The sequence below is a fragment of the Zootoca vivipara genome, chromosome 13, assembly GCF_963506605.1.
Source record: "Zootoca vivipara chromosome 13, rZooViv1.1, whole genome shotgun sequence".
Lineage (NCBI taxonomy): Eukaryota > Metazoa > Chordata > Lepidosauria > Squamata > Lacertidae > Zootoca > Zootoca vivipara.
This window is the reverse complement of record NC_083288.1, coordinates 12,411,880-12,430,535: the sequence shown is the minus strand read 5'-3', so window position 1 is coordinate 12,430,535 and position 18,656 is coordinate 12,411,880. Positions and strand designations below refer to the sequence as shown.

The 18,656-nt window shown below is 45.6% G+C and overlaps 1 protein-coding gene across 1 annotated transcript in view; it reads left to right on the top strand.

Moving 5' to 3' along the window:
* The window catches only part of SCN4A (sodium voltage-gated channel alpha subunit 4), a 93,597-nt gene that overhangs the window by 36,312 nt on the left and 38,629 nt on the right, over positions 1–18,656 (top strand). Inside the window, exons 11-14 of the mRNA XM_060282321.1 lie at positions 6,663–6,821; positions 7,827–7,944; positions 10,944–11,182; positions 16,014–16,187. Coding sequence (XP_060138304.1) covers positions 6,663–6,821; positions 7,827–7,944; positions 10,944–11,182; positions 16,014–16,187 — 690 coding nt within the window. The remainder of the gene's footprint in view (positions 1–6,662; positions 6,822–7,826; positions 7,945–10,943; positions 11,183–16,013; positions 16,188–18,656) is intronic.

Below are 18,656 nucleotides of genomic sequence, written 5' to 3'. Positions count from 1 at the left end.
GGACTCATCTGCACTTCAATTTGGTCTGTGTTTTATTCTGTTTGTCTCAGGGGGCGTAGGTGTTGTCAGCCCCCTCCATATTCCTTATCAGGGGGCTCCGCAGCCCCCGCCCCAATGTTAAGGGGGCAGAGGAGGCCAAACCGCGAGGTTGCACCGGCCTGTAAAGCATTGCCCAGCAGGGCGGGGGGTGGGCAGGTTCCTGGAAATATACATCTCAGGTGTCAAAGGCCAAGTTAAAAAGGTCCTTTGGAGGGATAATTTCAGGGCACCTGTGCAAGTTGGATAAAACCCTCTGCCTGCCTGCTGCTACGAATTGAATTGGCAGTTGTTTTATTTGCCTCCAACTTTTTCCAGCTAGTATTAAGCAGGCATGGGCGATTCTCAGAGACAGTGGAGAGTATCATGTCTGAATGGATTTGGTTTCTTTTGTCGGTTTCTTTGTTTGGTTGACTTGCTTGGTTAAAAGAAAACGAAGCACCGGGAGACGATTCTATTTGCAGAGGGGGCTTGGTTCGCTTGCTTGTCCTTTAACCATTTTAGTTGTACATCCTTCCAAGTCGTCAGCACAGGGTGGAGTAACAGAAGTTCGAGTGCCACTGCCGGGGAGCCTGCAGCAGGATGCTATGAGCCAGCAGTTTGCCAGTCCATTCCTGAGCTGTGACGCAGCCCCTTTGCCTCCTTGTTTACTGACAGCATAAATATATCTTGCCGTCAGCAAGGCTCGCCTCTCGCTTCCTGGAGCTGCTTAAAACTGAACAGATATAGAAAGTCTCCTTCTTCCCATCAGTCCTGAACAAATGAAGCGCTTGGAGTGGAAAAGCCGAGGGGAGAAAACTGCACCCTAAAAAAGCACATAATGCCAGGGATTTTTTTACACTGCCGGTGGTGTGGTTTGATTGGAGTCCCTTGGTATTGTATGCTTCATGGTGGCAGAGTGGGCACAGCAGCAGAAGATGGGGAAGCAGTGGCTTTTCTGCACCCCATTGAATCCCTCTAAATTGGGCATAATGTCACGCCAACTTGCGGGGGTGGGCGATTGGGGTCTGGTGGGGGTATACTATATGGCATATGGCTACTCCTCCTAGTTGTGCCCTTGTCTCTGCCCTGTTTCGGTTCCCCTGCCCACAGCACTGGCATGGACTTCTGCTGGTGCATTTGCGGCGTTGCAGATCTCCAGCGGCAAAGGCATATCTTAAGTACAGCATAGTGCAGCAGCAGGGGTGCCGGGTATATGGGGTGCAAGGGCCTCCAGGCCCCCCCAATATTTGGGGGCAGGCTGAACCCCCTCATATTGAGGGGGCCGCCCCCCTTCTGCCGGGTGCCTTCTAAATGCCCCAGCCCTAGCCTCCACCCAGCAGCCCGGAAGCCCAGGAGCCGGGCAGTGGGCTGGGAGGAGCGAGGGAGATCTTTGCCTTTTTTTATTCCCAGCCTCTGCCCGGGAGCCCAGGAGTTGGAGGGTGGTTGGGGCGAGCAAGCATGAGGATTGCCCTCCATGCTTCCCAGGCGGCATCATGTGACCCATCATGTGACCGCACCCCACTCAATGTGGGGGGCACGTCGGCGCCCCTGTGCAGCAAGGCTCTCATCTTAGACTAATACATTCTTCGAAACATAATCTTATAAAACCTTTTTTTAAGGGTTAAAATGGAATCAGCCCATGCAAACAGGCAGCGGTCTCTCTTTCGGAGCACCCTCAACTCTCAGAAAAAAAGTATACAGTGGTATACTTAATCTGTTCCAGGGGTCCGGTTGACTCCTGAAACAGTTTGAAAACCAAGGCGCGGCTTCTGTTGGGCTGCAGGAGCTTCCTGCACTCAATTGGAAGCCATGGAAACTGTGTCGGGCGTTTGGCTTCCGAAAAACGTTCGCAAACTGGAACACTCACTTCCGGATTTGCAGCGTTCAGGAGCCAAAATGTCTGAGTACTAAGACGTTCGAGAACCAAGGTACGGCTGTAATTTGCCTTCAGCCTGACCTGCCTGCTATGCGCTTCTCATATGTGAGCTTCTCCTTCGGCCCCTGATGAATGCCAGCCACATCAACCCATGGTGAAATTATTGTGTGCCTGCTTCTACTCAGGGCCAGCAAGGATTCTCTTGTGGCAGCCCATCAAAAAGATGGTGCATGCCTTTTTGTGTGTGTGTTAAAAATTTTTAATAGTTTTCCATAACTTTAACCAATTAGTTTCAAATTCGTTATACACTTCTCTTATGATTTGATTCCCCACCTTTCCTTCCACATTGTTTTTTATACCCCTCCCTTTTACATACTGCACAATGCCACATATATCAACGAGTGCTTATTCCTCTATTATATCACATTTGATGACCAATACCTGACAGCTTCAGTGGACAAATATTTTGGTTTCCGTTTCTCATTTTTCCACTTTCCATTTCTCCAAAGTTCAGTTCTCTACATTTCCATATCAATTTGTGATATTATTTTTTTAAAGGCCCTCATGAAAATTCATTGGCATTCTAATGTGAATTCTCTTACTATAACATTTTCACTTGCAATATTGCCTAATAGGCACATTCTGCATGTTATCTTCATGAATATATGCACTTTTGTGCAGATTAAACTAGTACAGTATATTCATTTCTGTGAGGTGATTTTGTTTGTGTTTTCCCCTGGCAATTTCCCTGTGAAAACCCGCTCTTTACTGCTGAATCGGAGCAATGGCAGTCTGCATAAAATTGCTGTTTGTTCTGATTCAGGGCTTATCTACACTTGTCTTTCCTCCTCTTTTTCCAGGCACAGTCTACAATTTACATCTCTGTGGCCAAGCACCCCCCCTTTACCTTCAGAGCTTTCCCCGTTGAAAACCTGCTCTTTAAAGCTAAATCAGAGCAAACATCAAACCCCAAACTGATGTTTGCTCCGATTCAGCTTTAAAGAGCAGGTTTTCACGGGGAAAGCTCGAGGCAACCCCCCCCCTCCCACTTGAACATGGAACCTTAAAATCAGGGACAGCCCTTTGTCTAGAATGTGCAGGGGGAAAGTCAGTTGGATGAGCACTTAGGGGAATGCAAGTTTCGAAGGATGTTTCAGTTTGCTTATTGTATCGGAAAGAGCAAAGTTTGTAGGTTTGCCTTTAAATGCAAACTGAATCAAATTTCACTCTCACCTCCAGCCATATCACATCCATTTGCCCTTTTTTGATCCCTGTGTCCTGCGCTAGCTGCTCTTCTGGCCTTGAATGTCCTCGTCTGTTTTTTGTTTTTTTAAAAAGCATCTACAAGGGATGGCATCTCAGGCATCTCAGAGTTTGTAACAGGCTTCTGCCCTGCCAGCTGCTTCCGCCCACTTGACCCCGAGCCACCCATACAAATGGGTTGTGCAAATATGCAGTTGTCCATATGTGTGTGTAGAATGGTGTCGTGTATTGTAGCCTTGTGCTTCTAATCTAAACATTCGGAAGTGGATTTTCTATTTCCAGACAGCGAATATCTTCTCGGGAGGGGGACTTGGCTTGAGACGAACGCCATATATAGTTCAAGTCTTAACAGGACTCTGGGCTGATTTCATTACCTACGGGGTCTGTCCCCTTTTTTGATAGAAAGGTGTAACTTTGTGAAATAAAATGAGGGAATTAAACAATGACAGGAAAACAATGCGGATCTGGGGATAAGCAAATGGTCACTTTTGGTTTCTCTCCGTTTCTTATTTTCCACTATTTCTGATTTCATCACATTTCTACCTCTATTTGTGATTTTTAAAATAAAAAAGTCCTCATGAGAACGCACCAGCATTTTAGTGCAAATTTCTTTGAACATGCACCCATTTCTCTGCAGTTTCACCCAGTGGGTGCATTTTTTTGCTGGAGAACTGCAATGCAAAATTCAAACAAGTGCTAGTATTGATTGCTGCCTGGGTTTAAGTTCATGTATTGTTTTGGAATGTGCCAATTATGTAGATAGGTTTTGCCTTTGGATGCAAACTGATTTGAATTGATCCCTCATCTCTATGCGAACCACACAAAAAGAATCTTCAAACAAGGTCCTAAGCACCACCACCCATCCTTTTCCAGGTCACTGTCTTTCCTGACAAATAGATGTGGGTTTTCTGTGGCCAGGGATAAGGCCTTCAGTTCCCCCTCCATAAAAGCAGAATAAAAATAGAGGGGGGGGGAGGGAAATAGCCTGCCAGAATATTTATACTTTAAGTCTTTTCTGCACAAACAAGCAAATTCTACTTACAGTGGTGCCTTGCTTTACGAATGCCTCGCACAACGAAAAACTCGCTAGACGAAAGAGTTTCGCGTTGCGCGAGGCATTCATAAGACGACAAAATTTTCTATGACCGCCGCTTCGTCTTACGAAGCGCGGCCATAGAAGGCGGCAAAGGAAGATCAGCTGTCAGCGCGGGAAGCTGACAGCTAATCTTCATTTGCCGGGGGGGGGGGGAAGCTGAAATGCTGCGGTGCGGCGGCTGCCCCTGCCTGTCTTCCCCTTGAAGCCACTGCACCGCAGCGCAAAGCCGGCATGGGGTGCAGTTTCAGAGGCTTCCGAAGCTGCACCCCACACTGGAGAAGGCAGGTGGGAGGCGGCGGCAGGAGAAGCTTCCCCCGCCGCCGCCTCTCGCCGCGCACAGCTGGCATGGAGTGCAACTTCGGAGGTCTCGAAGCTGCGCTCCATGTCGGGGGAGTCAGGCAAGGCGGTGGGTGGGAGAAGAGAGCTTCCCCCCCAGCCGCCTCGCACACAGCCGGCATCGGACGGGGCTTCGGAGACCTTCTCCGAAGCCCCGTTGCATGCCGCCGCCAGTCCCGCAGAGCCTAAGTTTCAATGCATTCCTATGGGAAACTGGGACTCGCTAGACGAAAAATTCATTACACGAATTGACCCGTGGAACGAATTAATTTCGTCTAGTGAGGCACCACTGTACTGCATTAACAGATCCCATTCAGCTATGATTAGGCAGACCCTCCAAGTGCCTCTATTTTCCAGGGACAGTCCCTTATTTAGAGAAGCCATCCCAGTTTCTGATTTGATCCTGGAATGTCTCTCTTTTCCTTAGGACGTCCCTATTTCCATTAGAGAAATATTGGAGGGTATGGAGTTATCCGACCCACAAGCCACCTGAAGGCAGCCCTGTATAGGGAAAGGTTTTTTATGTTTAATTTTTTAAAAATATATTTATTGGTTTTATAAAACTGAAAACACATATAAAACACAAAAATACAAAGAATCACATAAAACACAAAAATACAAAAAGCAAACCATATTTATCATTTCATATGTTCTGACATTGTTGACTTCCTCATGTCCCTCCCAACTGCGTTTCGTTGTATATCATCCTTAGTAATTTCTATATCATACTTCAAATCTTCTTATTTTTACATTGACTGACATATTTCACCTCTTATTACTTCCCTAACAAACATTTCAGTTCTTAATTAACAGATATATCTAAATCTTAATATACTATAATACCTCTACAAATCCTATGTTTAATGTTTTTATATGTGTTGGAAGCCACACAGAGTGGCTGGGGCAACTTAGACAGATGGGTGGGATATAAATAGTCTAATAATAATAATAATAATAATAATAATAGGAAATCCCTATTTTCATCAGAGAAATGTTGGAGGGTTTGTTATATTGCTTAGCTGATATAGTGGTTATAGTATTGCAAGCCACCTCACATATATGTTGAAATACAACCAATCCAGGATGTGGCAGCTAGACTGGTGACTGGGAGTGGCTGCCGAGACCATACAACACCGGTCCTGAAAGACCCACATTGGCTCCCAGGACGTTTCCGAGCACAATTCAAAGTGTTGGTGCTGACCTTTAAAGCCCTAAACAGCCTCCGCTCAGTAGACCTGAAGGAGCATCTCCACCCCCATTGTTCAGCCCGGACACTGAGGTCCAGCTCCGAGGGCCTTCTGGCGGTTCCCTCCCTGCAAGAAGTGAGGTAACAGGGAACCAGGCAGAGGGCCTTCTCGGTAGTGGCACCCGCCCTGTGGAACACCCTCTCATCAGATGTCAAGGAAATAAACAACTACCTGACCTTTAGAAGACATCTGAAGGCAGCCCTGTCTAGGGAAGTTTTTAATGTTTGATGTTTTATCGTATTTTTAATATTCTGTTGGGAGCCGCCCAAACCTAGCCAGATGGGTGGGGTATAAATAATAAATTACTGTATTATTATTATTATTATTATTATTATTATTATTATTATTATTACAATGAGTGCTTTAATGTAGGTCACTGTTATTGTCCCCCACTAGTAAGGTACAGAAATAATATTCCTGTTCTACAACACTTTAATAATAAAGACGATTATGCATCAGTTAGAATTGGCCAAGGCAAAGACATGAAATGGCACCCAGTTATTTAATGTGGCTCTCAGCTGGAAAATCATTACCATCTACCGTAAATATATATATGTATAGATCTTTATTTATTATTTACATTTTTATTCCACCTTTTCTCTGAGATAGAACTGGTTCTCCCTACCCCTCAATTTTGTTCTCACAGGTAACTCTATCAGGTAGGAGGGAGGGAAACCAACCCTGTGTGTCTTGGCTAAATGAGTTGAACCTGGGTCTCTCCACCCTTAGTTCAACAGAACTGAGCCCAGTCTGTGCTGGGTACCTCCAATAAATCATTATATATATATGGCAATGCTCTTCACCCAGATATCTGGTTTCTCCACAGCTTCAAGAACATCACAGCTCCGCAGAGAGCGTTATCGTGGAGAAAAAAAAGATGGGAGAGTCCGATCAAGAGGCGCCTAGTGATAAAGATGGGCCAAAAGACTGCAACGGCCGGGTCATCCCACGCTTGGTGCTGGATCGGTCAGCCACAATAGACGAGGTGTGTTGCCTGCGCAGGAGGAATTGAAGGGTCCTTGTACAAGGGCATTCCCCGTCCTTCCTGATAGCTCCCTGGAAAGGCCTGGAGGGCAACACAAGAACGGGCTTTTTCTGCATCACCTACCTACCCATTTGTGGGATGCTCTCCCACAAACGGTTCACCTGGGACCTTCATCTTTAGGTACCAGGTGAAAACATTCCTCTTCAACTTGGCCTTTGGCTGATTGATATTCTACAGCAGGCACCCCCAACCTTTGGCCCTCCAGATGTTTTGGACTACAATTCCCATCATCCCTGACCCACTGGTCCTGTTAGCTAGGGATCATGGGAGTTGTAGGCCAAAACATCTGGAGGGCCAAAGGTTGGGGGTGCCTGTTCTACAGGCTCTTAAATGTGTTTGTGGGAGGGAGGATATTGTTGTTTTTGTTTTAACTATTTATTTGTGCTTTTACCTTGTGTTTTTGTCTCGTGAACTTCCCTGAGATCTTGTGATGAAGGGCAATTTATCACCATCACCATCATTATCAACAGCAGCAGCAACAATATTGAGGAGCTTGGGGGTGGGTGGGAATGAATTGCACGTTGAGTGTGAAAGGATTACAGGAGACGGGTAGAAAAACTTTGAGAGGCATGTCTGGGTGGGAAGGGAAAATATGAAAGACAAATGCTTCTGGATGAGCATATTCTGTCCCAAAATAGGGGTGCCGGGCCATGATACGTCCAAAGTAAATGTGTGTGCCTAGCTTGAGAAAAACTGAGCTATGGAACTCCTTGCCACAAGACAAACATGTGACAAGGAATTTAGCAATTTCCAGAGATAGATTAGATATCCGTAGAAAGCGATCCCAGTAATTGACCATTGATTTTGCCAAGCTCTGACACTGTGTTTCCACCAATTTTGTGAGTGGTTTGTGGGCCTCCGTCATTTTCAGCTGTCGCATGTGGGCCCTGGAGGCAGAAGGTGTGAGATACCCTGCACTAAATCATCCTTGTTTCCCTGTTGCAGTCAGATCCGGCAGAGGAGCACGAGGAGAAACCTGACCACAACCACCTCAGCGCAGAAGAGATAGGCTTGAATAAACGAGCAGAGAGTGCCCTCAGCATAGTCTCCAACACACTGGAAGGTAAATTCCTCCATGACTTTGGGAAAAGCTGGATTGCTTCTGGCATTAGGCAAAACAACAACAACAACAACAACAACAAATATCAGTGCATATTATAACGTTTATCATTTTTAATATTGTGAATTGCTGCGAACTAAACGAGAACTAAACTGGGCCAAAGCAAACAAGATGAATTTTAACAAGGAGAAATGTAAAGTACTACACTTGGGCAAAAAAAAAATGAAAGGCACAAATACAGGATTGGTGATACCTGGCTTGAGAGCAGTACATGTGAAAAGGATCTAGGAGTCTTGGTAGACCACAGACTTGACATGAGTCAGCAGTGTGATGCAGCAGCTAAAAAAGCCAATGCAATTCTGGGCTGCATCAATAGGAGTATAGCATCTAGATCTAGGGAAGTAATAGTACCACTGTATTCTGCGCTGGTCAGACCTCACCTGGAGTACTGTGTCCAGTTCTGGGCACCACAGTTCAAGAAGGATACTGACAAGCTGGAACGTGTCCAGAAGAGGGCAACCAAAATGGTCAAAGGCCTGGAAACGATGCCTTATGAGGAATGGCTTAGGGAGCTGGGTATGTTTAGCCTGGAGAAGAGAAGGTTAAGGGGTGATATGATAGCCATGTTCAAATATATGAAAGGATGTCATATGGAGGAGGGAGAAAGATTGTTTTCTGCTGCTCCAGAGAAGTGGACACGGAGCAATGGATTCAAACTTCAAGAAAGAAGATTCCACCTAAACATTAGGAAGAACTTCCTGACAGTAAGAGCTGTTCGACAGTGGAATTTGCTACCAAGGAGTGTGGTGGAGTCTCCTTCTTTGGAGGTCTTTAAGCAGAGGCTTGACAGCCATATGTCAAGAATGCTTTGATGGTGTTTCCTGCTTGGCAGGGGGTTGGACTGGATGCCCCTTGTGGTCTCTTCCAACTCTATGATTCTATGAGAACGGGGATTGCATAAGCCATCAAATAAATACAAATTAACTTGGCAGTACTGTAGACTGTTGTTTTAGTCAGAAGCCCAGAGAATAAGAGAGGTGCTGTTCTAGTTCTGAAAACTCCAGATGCCTTTGGTGGTTCGAAAAAGACGGCCGCACCCTGGGAAGGGTCCAAGCCTTTTCCAATAGTGTAGCACACCTCCCAAGATGTGTTTCCTTCTGTCACGTGTAAGGGACACAGCACACAGACTTGCTCATGAGTGACAGGGCCTTTACTGGTGTTGGCCCCATTGCCCTTTCCCTGTCTCCCAGAAACAGTACTTCTGTCTTGGAGAGGGTTTTCTTCCATACTGTAAGAGCAGATGTAGACACCTGTGGATTTGCACCTTAGGTCACATTCCAGCCATGCAAAAGGTAAGAGGCGCACCCACTAAGCTGCACAACTTTGCCTCTACCCCGGCAGAAGATGCCTCAAAGGGAACGTGGCCCTCAGACTGAAAAGGGTTCCCTGGCTCTGGGTGAAATTTTGGTCTCAAATTTAAGCAGGAGGCTGCAATCCAACTCGGACGGGCAATGGTGGAGCTTGAATGCAGGCATTCATTCAAAAATGCCCCTTTGCTGTGCTAGCTCCCGGATTGGCACAGCCTAGAGGTCCACGTTGAGCCCATTGCTGCCATGTGAGCACAGCAGGGGCAGCTCAGGATCCAGCACATCCGATTCTGGAGAGGCCCAGCAACTTCCTGCCCCTGAAATGCCCCATTTGGGGGGTTTCCGCTGGCTACTGCTCTTTGGGGTACATGGGGGTGCTCCTTGCAGTGGAGCTTGGTTGGCCAGAGGAATACCTTCATGCCATCCAAACCCCCTTGGGCATGGTGGATCAGGGGTTTTGATTGTTATGCCCATTGATTTGTCTGACCAATTTATTGGCTGAAGTTGGACATCTTAGTAAGCGCAGTCGTAGCTCGGAAGTTGAACGGAATCCGTTCCGGAAGTCCGTTTGACTTCCAAAATGTTCAGGAACCAAAGCACGGCTTCCGATTGGCTGCAGGGAGCTCCTGAAGCCAATCGGAACCCACATCAGACGTTCGGGTTCCAAAGAACGTTCCCAAACTGGAACACTCGCTTCCGGGTTTGCGGCGTCCGGGAGCCAAACGTTCGACTGGCAAGGCGTTCAACTTTTGAGGTATGACTGTACAGTGGTACCTCGACAACCGAAGGACGACTTCCAAAGGTTTCGACTTCCAAAGTCGACAACCCTGGAAGTCTTTTCGCCGCACGAGCCCTGCGTGCACATTCTACACCTGCGCAGAAGCAGCATGCGCAGAACGGGTGCTTCGAGAATAGAAGACTTCGACTTACAAAGATGGCCGCAGAATGGATCGTCTTCGTAAGTCGAGGTACCACTGTATTGACTTTGACTGAGTGGGGGGGGGAATGATTGTGTGCCAGAGGCCCTTGTTATTTTTTTTTATAGAAAACCTTTTTCAACTTTATTAAGAAAAGTTAAAGTGAAAAGGAAAGAAAAAGAATACATAAAATGTTTTAAAAAGGCAGAGGAAAAGAACAATAACATTATGACAAAAATTATATGTAATTAAGATTAGGTAAAGGTAAAGGGACCCCTGACCATTAGGTCCAGTCGTGACCGACTCTGGGGTTGCACGCTCATCTCGCATTATTGGCCGAGGGAGCCGGCGTATAGCTTCCAGGTCATGTGGCCAGCATGACAAAGCCGCTTCTGGCAAACCAGAGCAGCACATGGAAACGCCGTTTACCTTCCCGCTGTAGCAGTTCCTATTTATCTACTTGCATTTGACGTGCTTTCGAACTGCTAGGTTGGCAGGAGCTGGGACCGAGCAACGGGAGCTCACCCCGTCGCAGGGATTCGAACCGCCGACCTTCTGATCAGTAAGCCCTAGACTCTGTGGTTTAACCCACAGTGCCACCTGGGTCCCGTAATTAAGATTACGTATATGTAAATGAATTAACTTATTGTTTCCCTCAAATAGCCATGGGTCTCTATGGTTTCAATCAATACGTTCCTTGTTAATGTTTTGCTTTCAGAGCTGGAAGAGGCGCACCAGAAATGCCCGCCGTGGTGGTACAAGTTCGCCCACGCAGTCCTTGTGTGGAATTGCTGCCCTCTCTGGGTGAAGATGAAGAACATAATTAAGCTCATTGTCATGGACCCCTTTGTGGATCTGGGGATCACCATCTGCATTGTCCTCAACACCGTTTTCATGGCTATGGAACACTACCCAATGACAGACGCATTCAACGAGGTTTTGAATGTGGGGAACCTGGTAGGAGAACCACAAGCCCTCTGTTCTTTTTTTGTATATAATTTTATTAAATTTTCTGTTTTGCAATTTTGAATGCTCATTTAAACAGCCTTAAGACATCAGTGACTTCCCTTCTCCTCCTCTTTCCATGGTTCATTTTACATATCATAAATCCCTGCGTATTTTACAAAAACTATACCATTCCAGGCATATTCCATTATCCCACCCATGAAAACTTGTTTACACAGTTGAATTTATCTTAATGCTGCCGGTGTTTTCAACTGTACACCATTATTTCCCATACTGTATATTCAGTCAACGTTTTCCACCCTTCTTTAAACGTACGTTCTTCTTGTTCTCTTATTCTATACGTTAAGTCTGCAAGTTGTTGCATATTCTGTCAGCTTAAGTTGCAATTCTTCTTTTGTTGGGACCTCACTCGTTTTCCACTTTTGGGCTAACAAAACACGGGCCGCAGTAGTGGCATACATAAATAGCCTTTTTTCGAGCCTTTCCACCGTTCTAAATCTTCTTTAATTTCTTTCCAAATTTTTAAATAATTATTATCAAATAAGTTATTATTATTTGGGGTAACCACAATACCTAAATATTTTATTTTATTGACTATCCCCCCCACTCCGTAACTGATTCTAATTCAACTCATTCATTCTTTCCTATCTTTTTAATTATTATTTTGGTTTTTTTGACACCTAGGAATTTCAGTCTGAATTATCCCCAACAGAAAGGACTTTGGGTTTGTTTGTTTTTGGTGGGGGGAGTATACTTTTAAACATTTTTTTCCATTCATTATGGATCATTTCCCAGTCACAAGCCCTCTGTTCTTCATTTTGTGGCTTGATGCCAGCTATCTTCAGTAGATGATCCTGATACACTGTGGCTTAAGAGAGGGACAGATTCCAAATGAGGGTCCTTGCCACGCTATTCATAATTTAGTAACTTACATCATATCATTTTTGCCCAGCAATTATTCCCCTAAAGCTCAAAAACCCAACTTTTTTTAATCCTCAAAGTTTTTATAGGGCTGAGCTAAAATGCCACTCCTCATTTTTCTGTACCATTTCTGGGTATTATTATTATTATTATTATTATTATTATTATTATTTATTTATTTATACCCCGCCCATCTGGCTGGGTTTCCCCTGCCACTCTGGGCGGCTTCCAACAAATACAAAAATACATTAAGATATCACAGATTAAAAACTTCCCTAAACAGGGCTGCCTTTAGGTGTTTTCTAAATGTCAGGTATAGGGACCCAGGTGGCGCTGTGGTTAAACCACTGAGCCTAGGGCTTGCTGATCAGAAGGTCGGCGGTTCGAATCCCTGTGACGGGGTGAGCTCCCGTTGCTTGGCCCCAGCTCCTGCCAACCTAGCAGTTCGAAAGCACGTCAAAGTGCAAGTAGATAAATAGATACCGCTCCAGCGGGAAGGTAAACGGCGTTTCCATGTGCTGCTCTGGTTTGCCAGAAGCGGCTTTGTCATGCTGGCCACATGACCTGGAAGCTATACGTCGGCTCCCTCGGCCAATAATGCGAGATGAGCGCGCAACCCCAGAGTCGGTCACGACTGGACCTAATGGTCAGGGGTCCCTTTACCTTTACCTTTAAATGTCAGGTAGTTGTTTATCTCCCTGACCTCCGATGGGAGGGCGTTCCACAGGGCGGGAGGCACTACCGAGAAGGCCCTCTGCCTGGTTCCCTGTAGCTTTGCTTCTCGCAGTGAGGGAACCGCCAGAAGGCCCTCGGCGCTGGATCTCAGTGTTAAATGAAGGGGGCATTTTACAGGGGGAGGCGTGTTTCCCCCCTCACCGAAGCCCAATAAGTAATGCGACAAGATGACAGTGTTTCAGTTACAGCGGCCATCAAATGTCCTCTCCCAATTCATTGAAATCAGTTGCTGAATTTTGGAGCCCACTCCCCTCCTGGCTGAAAATTGAACCGAAACTTCCTTGTTGAGAACCTTCATCTGTCTGTTTTATCCCCAGTACAAAGAGTAAAATAAACATTGACACATTCAATATGTTAACACGGGGGCAGGGAGCCTATAGACCTCCAAATATTTGTTGGGCTACAATTCCCATCATCCCTGACCATTAGCCATGCATGCTGGCTGGGTTTAATATGCATCCCTGCATTAACAGCACAGTTCTACTCAGAAGTAAATCCCACTGAGTTCCCACTGAGTTCCCACTGAGTTCTTAACTGCCAGGTATAGCATTGTGCCCTTAGTAACTTCAGACTAGTTCTAGTTACAGGTAGGTAGCCGCGTTGGTCTGAGTCGAAACAAAATAAAAAAATTCCTTCAGTAGCACCTTAAAGACCAACTAAGTTTTTATTTTGGTATGAGCTTTCGTGTGCATGCACACTTCATCAGATACACTGAAACAGAAGTCACCAGACCCTTATGTATATTCAGAGGGTGGGGTGATGGGAATGGGTGATGGGCTGATAGGAGTGGTAAACCTGTTGATGACTGTTAACGACTGTTAACGACTGCAATTGGACAAACAGGCCAAACCCTACGCCAAAGGATAAATGGACATAAATCTGACATCAGGAATCACAAGACAGAGAAACCAGTAGGAGAACACTTCAATCTCCCAGGACATTCTATACAAGATCTCAAAGCAGCTTTTTTATTACAGAAAAATTTCAGAAACAGACTGGAAAGAGAAGTTGCTGAATTGCAACTCATTAGCAAGCTTAAAACCATGGAGCCACCTGGAATGAACAGAGACATAGGATTCTTATCTCATTATACATGATCAAGCTTTCCTTAGCACCTCAGCCCTTGCTTCCCCCCCCGCAAGACCAATTGCAGTCGTTAACAGTCATCAACAGGTTTACCACTCCTATCAGCCCATCACCCATTCCCATCACCCCCATCCCACCCTCTGAATATACATAAGGGTCTGGTGACTTCTGTTTCAGTGTATCTGATGAAGTGTGCATGCACACGAAAGCTCATACCAAAATAAAAACTTAGTTGGTCTTTAAGGTGCTACTGAAGGAATTTTTTTTTATTTTGTTCAGACTAGTTAATATTTAGGTGCTTCCTGTTTTGCACTAAAGTCCTCTGATAACTCTCAGCATACAACCCCCCACTGTGATTCTCGAGCTAGGCCTGCAGCCAGCTTCTAACACCTCGTAGGAAACACAGTGGGCATGTTTTGTCCTATTAATCCCCTTGTATTTCCTTGATGAAACCCTACCCCAAGCAAGCATGCTGGTTTCTGGGACATTTGCCAGGTCCCAGATAGGTTGCCAAGATATTAATGCTCTGCCAACACTGGAAGGTAGAATCCAGACACAACGGTGTGATCTTGATATTACTAACGCAGTGCCATTGATGCACATGGCAGGTCATCGGGTAGCACAAGCAAAAGGCAGGTCCCTAACATGAGTGTTAAAAAAGACAACTAGGGACAGAAGGGGAAAGGAAGAAAGACAGAGTCAAGGAGGTTGCAGACTCATTCACACTTATGCTTGCCCAGCAGCATGGGTCCACGCTATTTTCCGCTTGTCCTGTGAGCTTTTGCCCTTCCCCAGCCACGTTCCCCTAGAAAACCTGCTCTTTAGTGCTAAATTGGAACAAATGGCCATCTGGGGAAAACCCACATTCTGTTTGTTGCAATTCAGCACTAAACCGCAGGTTTTCCCAAGGGAAAGCATTGGGGCAAACAAAAATATGGATGAGCCTTCAGAGGATGAATATGCACAGATGCAGTTGTATATATAATTAGGGTAAGCCTCTGTAGGGTATGAGAACTAATGGGATTAGGATGAAAGCTTCTCGGAAAAAATAGTGATGAATTAGCAGAATCAAGGAAGCTCTTGTGGAATTAACAAAGAGACACTCGGACACCATGTGAATTTAGCAGGGAGCCTGCCCTGTTGGGATGAAAGGGAAAGCTAGTCGGTTTAGGTCCGTTTGTACAATGACCATGTTTCCCCGAAAATAAGATACTGTCTTATATTTATTTTTCCTCAAGAAGACACACTATGGCTTATTTTCAGGGGATGTCTTATTTTTATTACGCCTCCAGCCTCGCCTCTTCCTTGGCGCCCTCCACAACTGCGCCTATCACTATGTCTTATTTTCGGGGTATGGCTTATATTGCGCAAATGCTTAGAAATCCTGCTACGGTTTATTTTATGGGTATGTCTTGTTTTCGGGGAAACAGGGTAATACACACATCAATAAAGCACAAAGAAATTCAAAGTCTTGTCCAAGCGAGGCGAATAAAGAGGAACACAAACTCTGGCAAAAGGAATATGTTTGCTGACAATAAAAGAGGCAAGAATGTAATTCGAGAACACCTTTGCTAGAAACCTAATCCGGGCCAAGGACAGTTCGGGAATCAGTGTGTTTTTACATGAGTACAATGTGTGCTTTTATTTAAGATGCACCTCTGGGTTATTTGTGGGGCATAGGAATTTGTTCATTTCCCCCCCCCAAAATATAGTGCGGCCCCCCACAAGGTCTAAGGGACAGTGGACCGGCCCCTGCTGAAAAAGTTTGCTGACCCCTGACCTGAGTTCAGGGTTGGGTGGCCCTGACATCACTCACCCCAGGTTGCCAGCAGGATCCAAGATGCAACACCTGTGCCATGATGGGTCCCTGATGCTGGTTAACTCCCAGCATGTGGGCTGCTTGGGTCATGATCAGACTTATTGCCATACCAACCCCTCTCATCTGCTACAAGCCCCAAAGCTGTGGCCTAGTTTAACCCCCTTGACTGTGGCTTTCTTTGCTCCTCTGCCCCTTGTCCGTGGAGCAGTCGACTTGGCCCTCCTCTCACTGTGTCCTCTTTCTCACGGCACTTCCTTGCAGGTCTTCACTGGGATATTCACTGCCGAGATGGTGCTGAAGCTGATTGCTCTGGACCCCTATGATTACTTCCAGGTTGGATGGAACATCTTTGACAGCATCATCGTCACGCTCAGCTTGGTTGAGCTCGGCCTCGCCAATGTCCAGGGCCTGTCTGTGCTACGCTCCTTCCGTCTGGTAGGTAACTTTGTTATGTCATCCTGTGTCCCTGCGGCTTCTTTCTGAAGCAGGGCCAATATTTTTCTCCACCCCGCCCCCGGGCAGAGCAGGAGCGAGGTGCATAGGTGCCAAGTTCTGGATTGAAAAGTCCGGGATCAGCAGCGCCGCAGCACCGGATGTCGCTTCAACGCACTTCCGGACATGCTTAGAAGCGACTTCCGATGCTGCTGTGCCCATTTCCAAAATGTTCGCAGCACCAGAAGTCACTTCTACGCACTTCCGGACATGCGTAGAAGCGACTTCCGGTACCGGCGCGGCACCAGAAGAACATGGCTGCTGGCAGGAGCTCCGTAATCCGTGGAAATACGGTGTATTTTGCCATTCGGGCCATCTGCGGGAAACGGTAAGAAAATACGGGGGTTTCCCGGGGAAAACGGGGTACTTGGCAGCTATGGCGAAGTGTCCCTGTGCTATTTTAGAAGGTGCCACAAGCCACCTCGCCAGCGCTTGCACAGAAAACTGACCAGTGCCAGAGGCAGCCTCACAGCCTGCAATGTATGTGTTGAGTGCCTGTTGATTTGTTCCTAGTCTGGTTGCCTAATCCACCTTTAAGGTAGAGCAGGCTTCCTCAGCTTTGGCCCTCCAGATGTTTTGAGACTACAATTCCCATCATCCCTGACCACTGGTTCTGCTAGCTAGGGATCATGGGAGTTGTAGGCCCAAAAACATCTGGAGGGCCGAGGTTGAGGAAGCCTGAGGTAGAGCAACTCTACTAAGACACTGGTGATGTCGACAAGGAAGCTTGTGCCATTGCAGCCATCAGTGCTAGCTAGTCTACTATTTGCTGGGCAAAATTTGGCCTTGCAAGAATATCAACTGTATTTTGTTCAGAGAATAGCCAGTTTCTAACCCTTTGGGTTTCACAGCATGGGTGTGTGGGTGTGTGGGTGTACGCTCCAACATTTCTCCATTGGAAATAGGGATGCCCTATTCAATTACAATAGCAGCAGCAGCAGCAACAACATTACAATAATATTATTATTTATTATTATTATTTTATAATTTTTATTAAATTTACAAAATTACAGTGACTTCCCTTCTTCTCTTTCCATGGTTCATTTTGCATACCATAAATCCCTGCATATTTTACATAGACTAAACTATTCAGTATTCCGGTTACAGGTAGGTAGCCGTGTTGGTCTGGGTCAAAGTAAAATAAAAAAATTCCTTCAGTAGCACCTTAAAGACCAACTAAGTTTTTATTTTGGTATGAGCTTTCGTGTGCATGCACACTTCTTCAGATACAGTGAAACTGTATTCACTGTATTCACTGTATTCACTGTATCTGAAGAAGTGTGCATGCACACGAAAGCTCATACCAAAATAAAAACTTAGTTGGTCTTTAAGGTGCTACATTCAGTATTCCATTATTACACCCATCAAAACGTATTTACACTGTTGAATTTATCTTAATGCTGCCAATGTTTTCAAGTGTACACAATTTACCCCCATATATTCAATAAACATTTTCCAATCTTCTCTAAACATATGTTCTTCTTGTTCTGTTATTCCATATGTTAAGTCTGCAAGCTGCGCATATTCCACCCAGTCAGATGGGAGGGTTTAAATGGTAATATTATATGCGCAATAATATTACTATTTAAACCCTCCCATCTGACTGGGTTGCCCCAGCCTTTCTGAGCGGCTTCCAACAGATATAAAAACATAATATAACTAAACATTTTTTAAAAATCCCCCTAGAGGGCTGTCTTCAGATGGCTTGGGGGTTGGATAACTCTATACCCTCCAACATTTCTCTGATAGAGACAATCTGCCACACATTCCAACATTTCTCCGATGAAAATAAGGACATCCTAAGGAAAAGCAGGACATTCCAGGATCAAATCAGAAATTGGGATGGCTTCTGTAAATCCAGAAGAGCCCCTGGAAAATAGGGACATTTGGAGGGTATAGAACAGGCATCCCCAAACTTCGGCCCTCCAGATGTTTTGAACTACAATTCCCATCTTCCCCAACCACTAGTCCTGTTAGCTCGGGATCATGGGATTTGTAGGCCAAAACATCTGGAGGGCCGCAGTTTGGGGAAGTCTGGTATAGAACTAGATTTTGACATCCCACATCCCCAGTGTTAGAAACAGAGATATGAAAGCTAGGAGCTTAAATGGCCCCTTAAACCTAGGTTATGGGTGCAACAATGGAATGTCTAGGCATGCTTTTTTAATAACAAGAATACAAAGCCGAAAATGAATGAACTGCAGCTAAAATATTATGTTCATTTTCCACATGGCCTACTCCTTCCCCTGCCCAACTCCCTAATATTCTTAAGAGGGTCTCTTCTCCAGCCTTCAGAAAGTAGCTGGAGGGGGAGAGGCAGGAAAGGGTCCTTTCACTCTGCAGTTTAAATCTGAAATCTTAGGCACAGTTCTGCGCCCAGAGCTCAGAAACTGCTTGCGCTAATGAAATTCC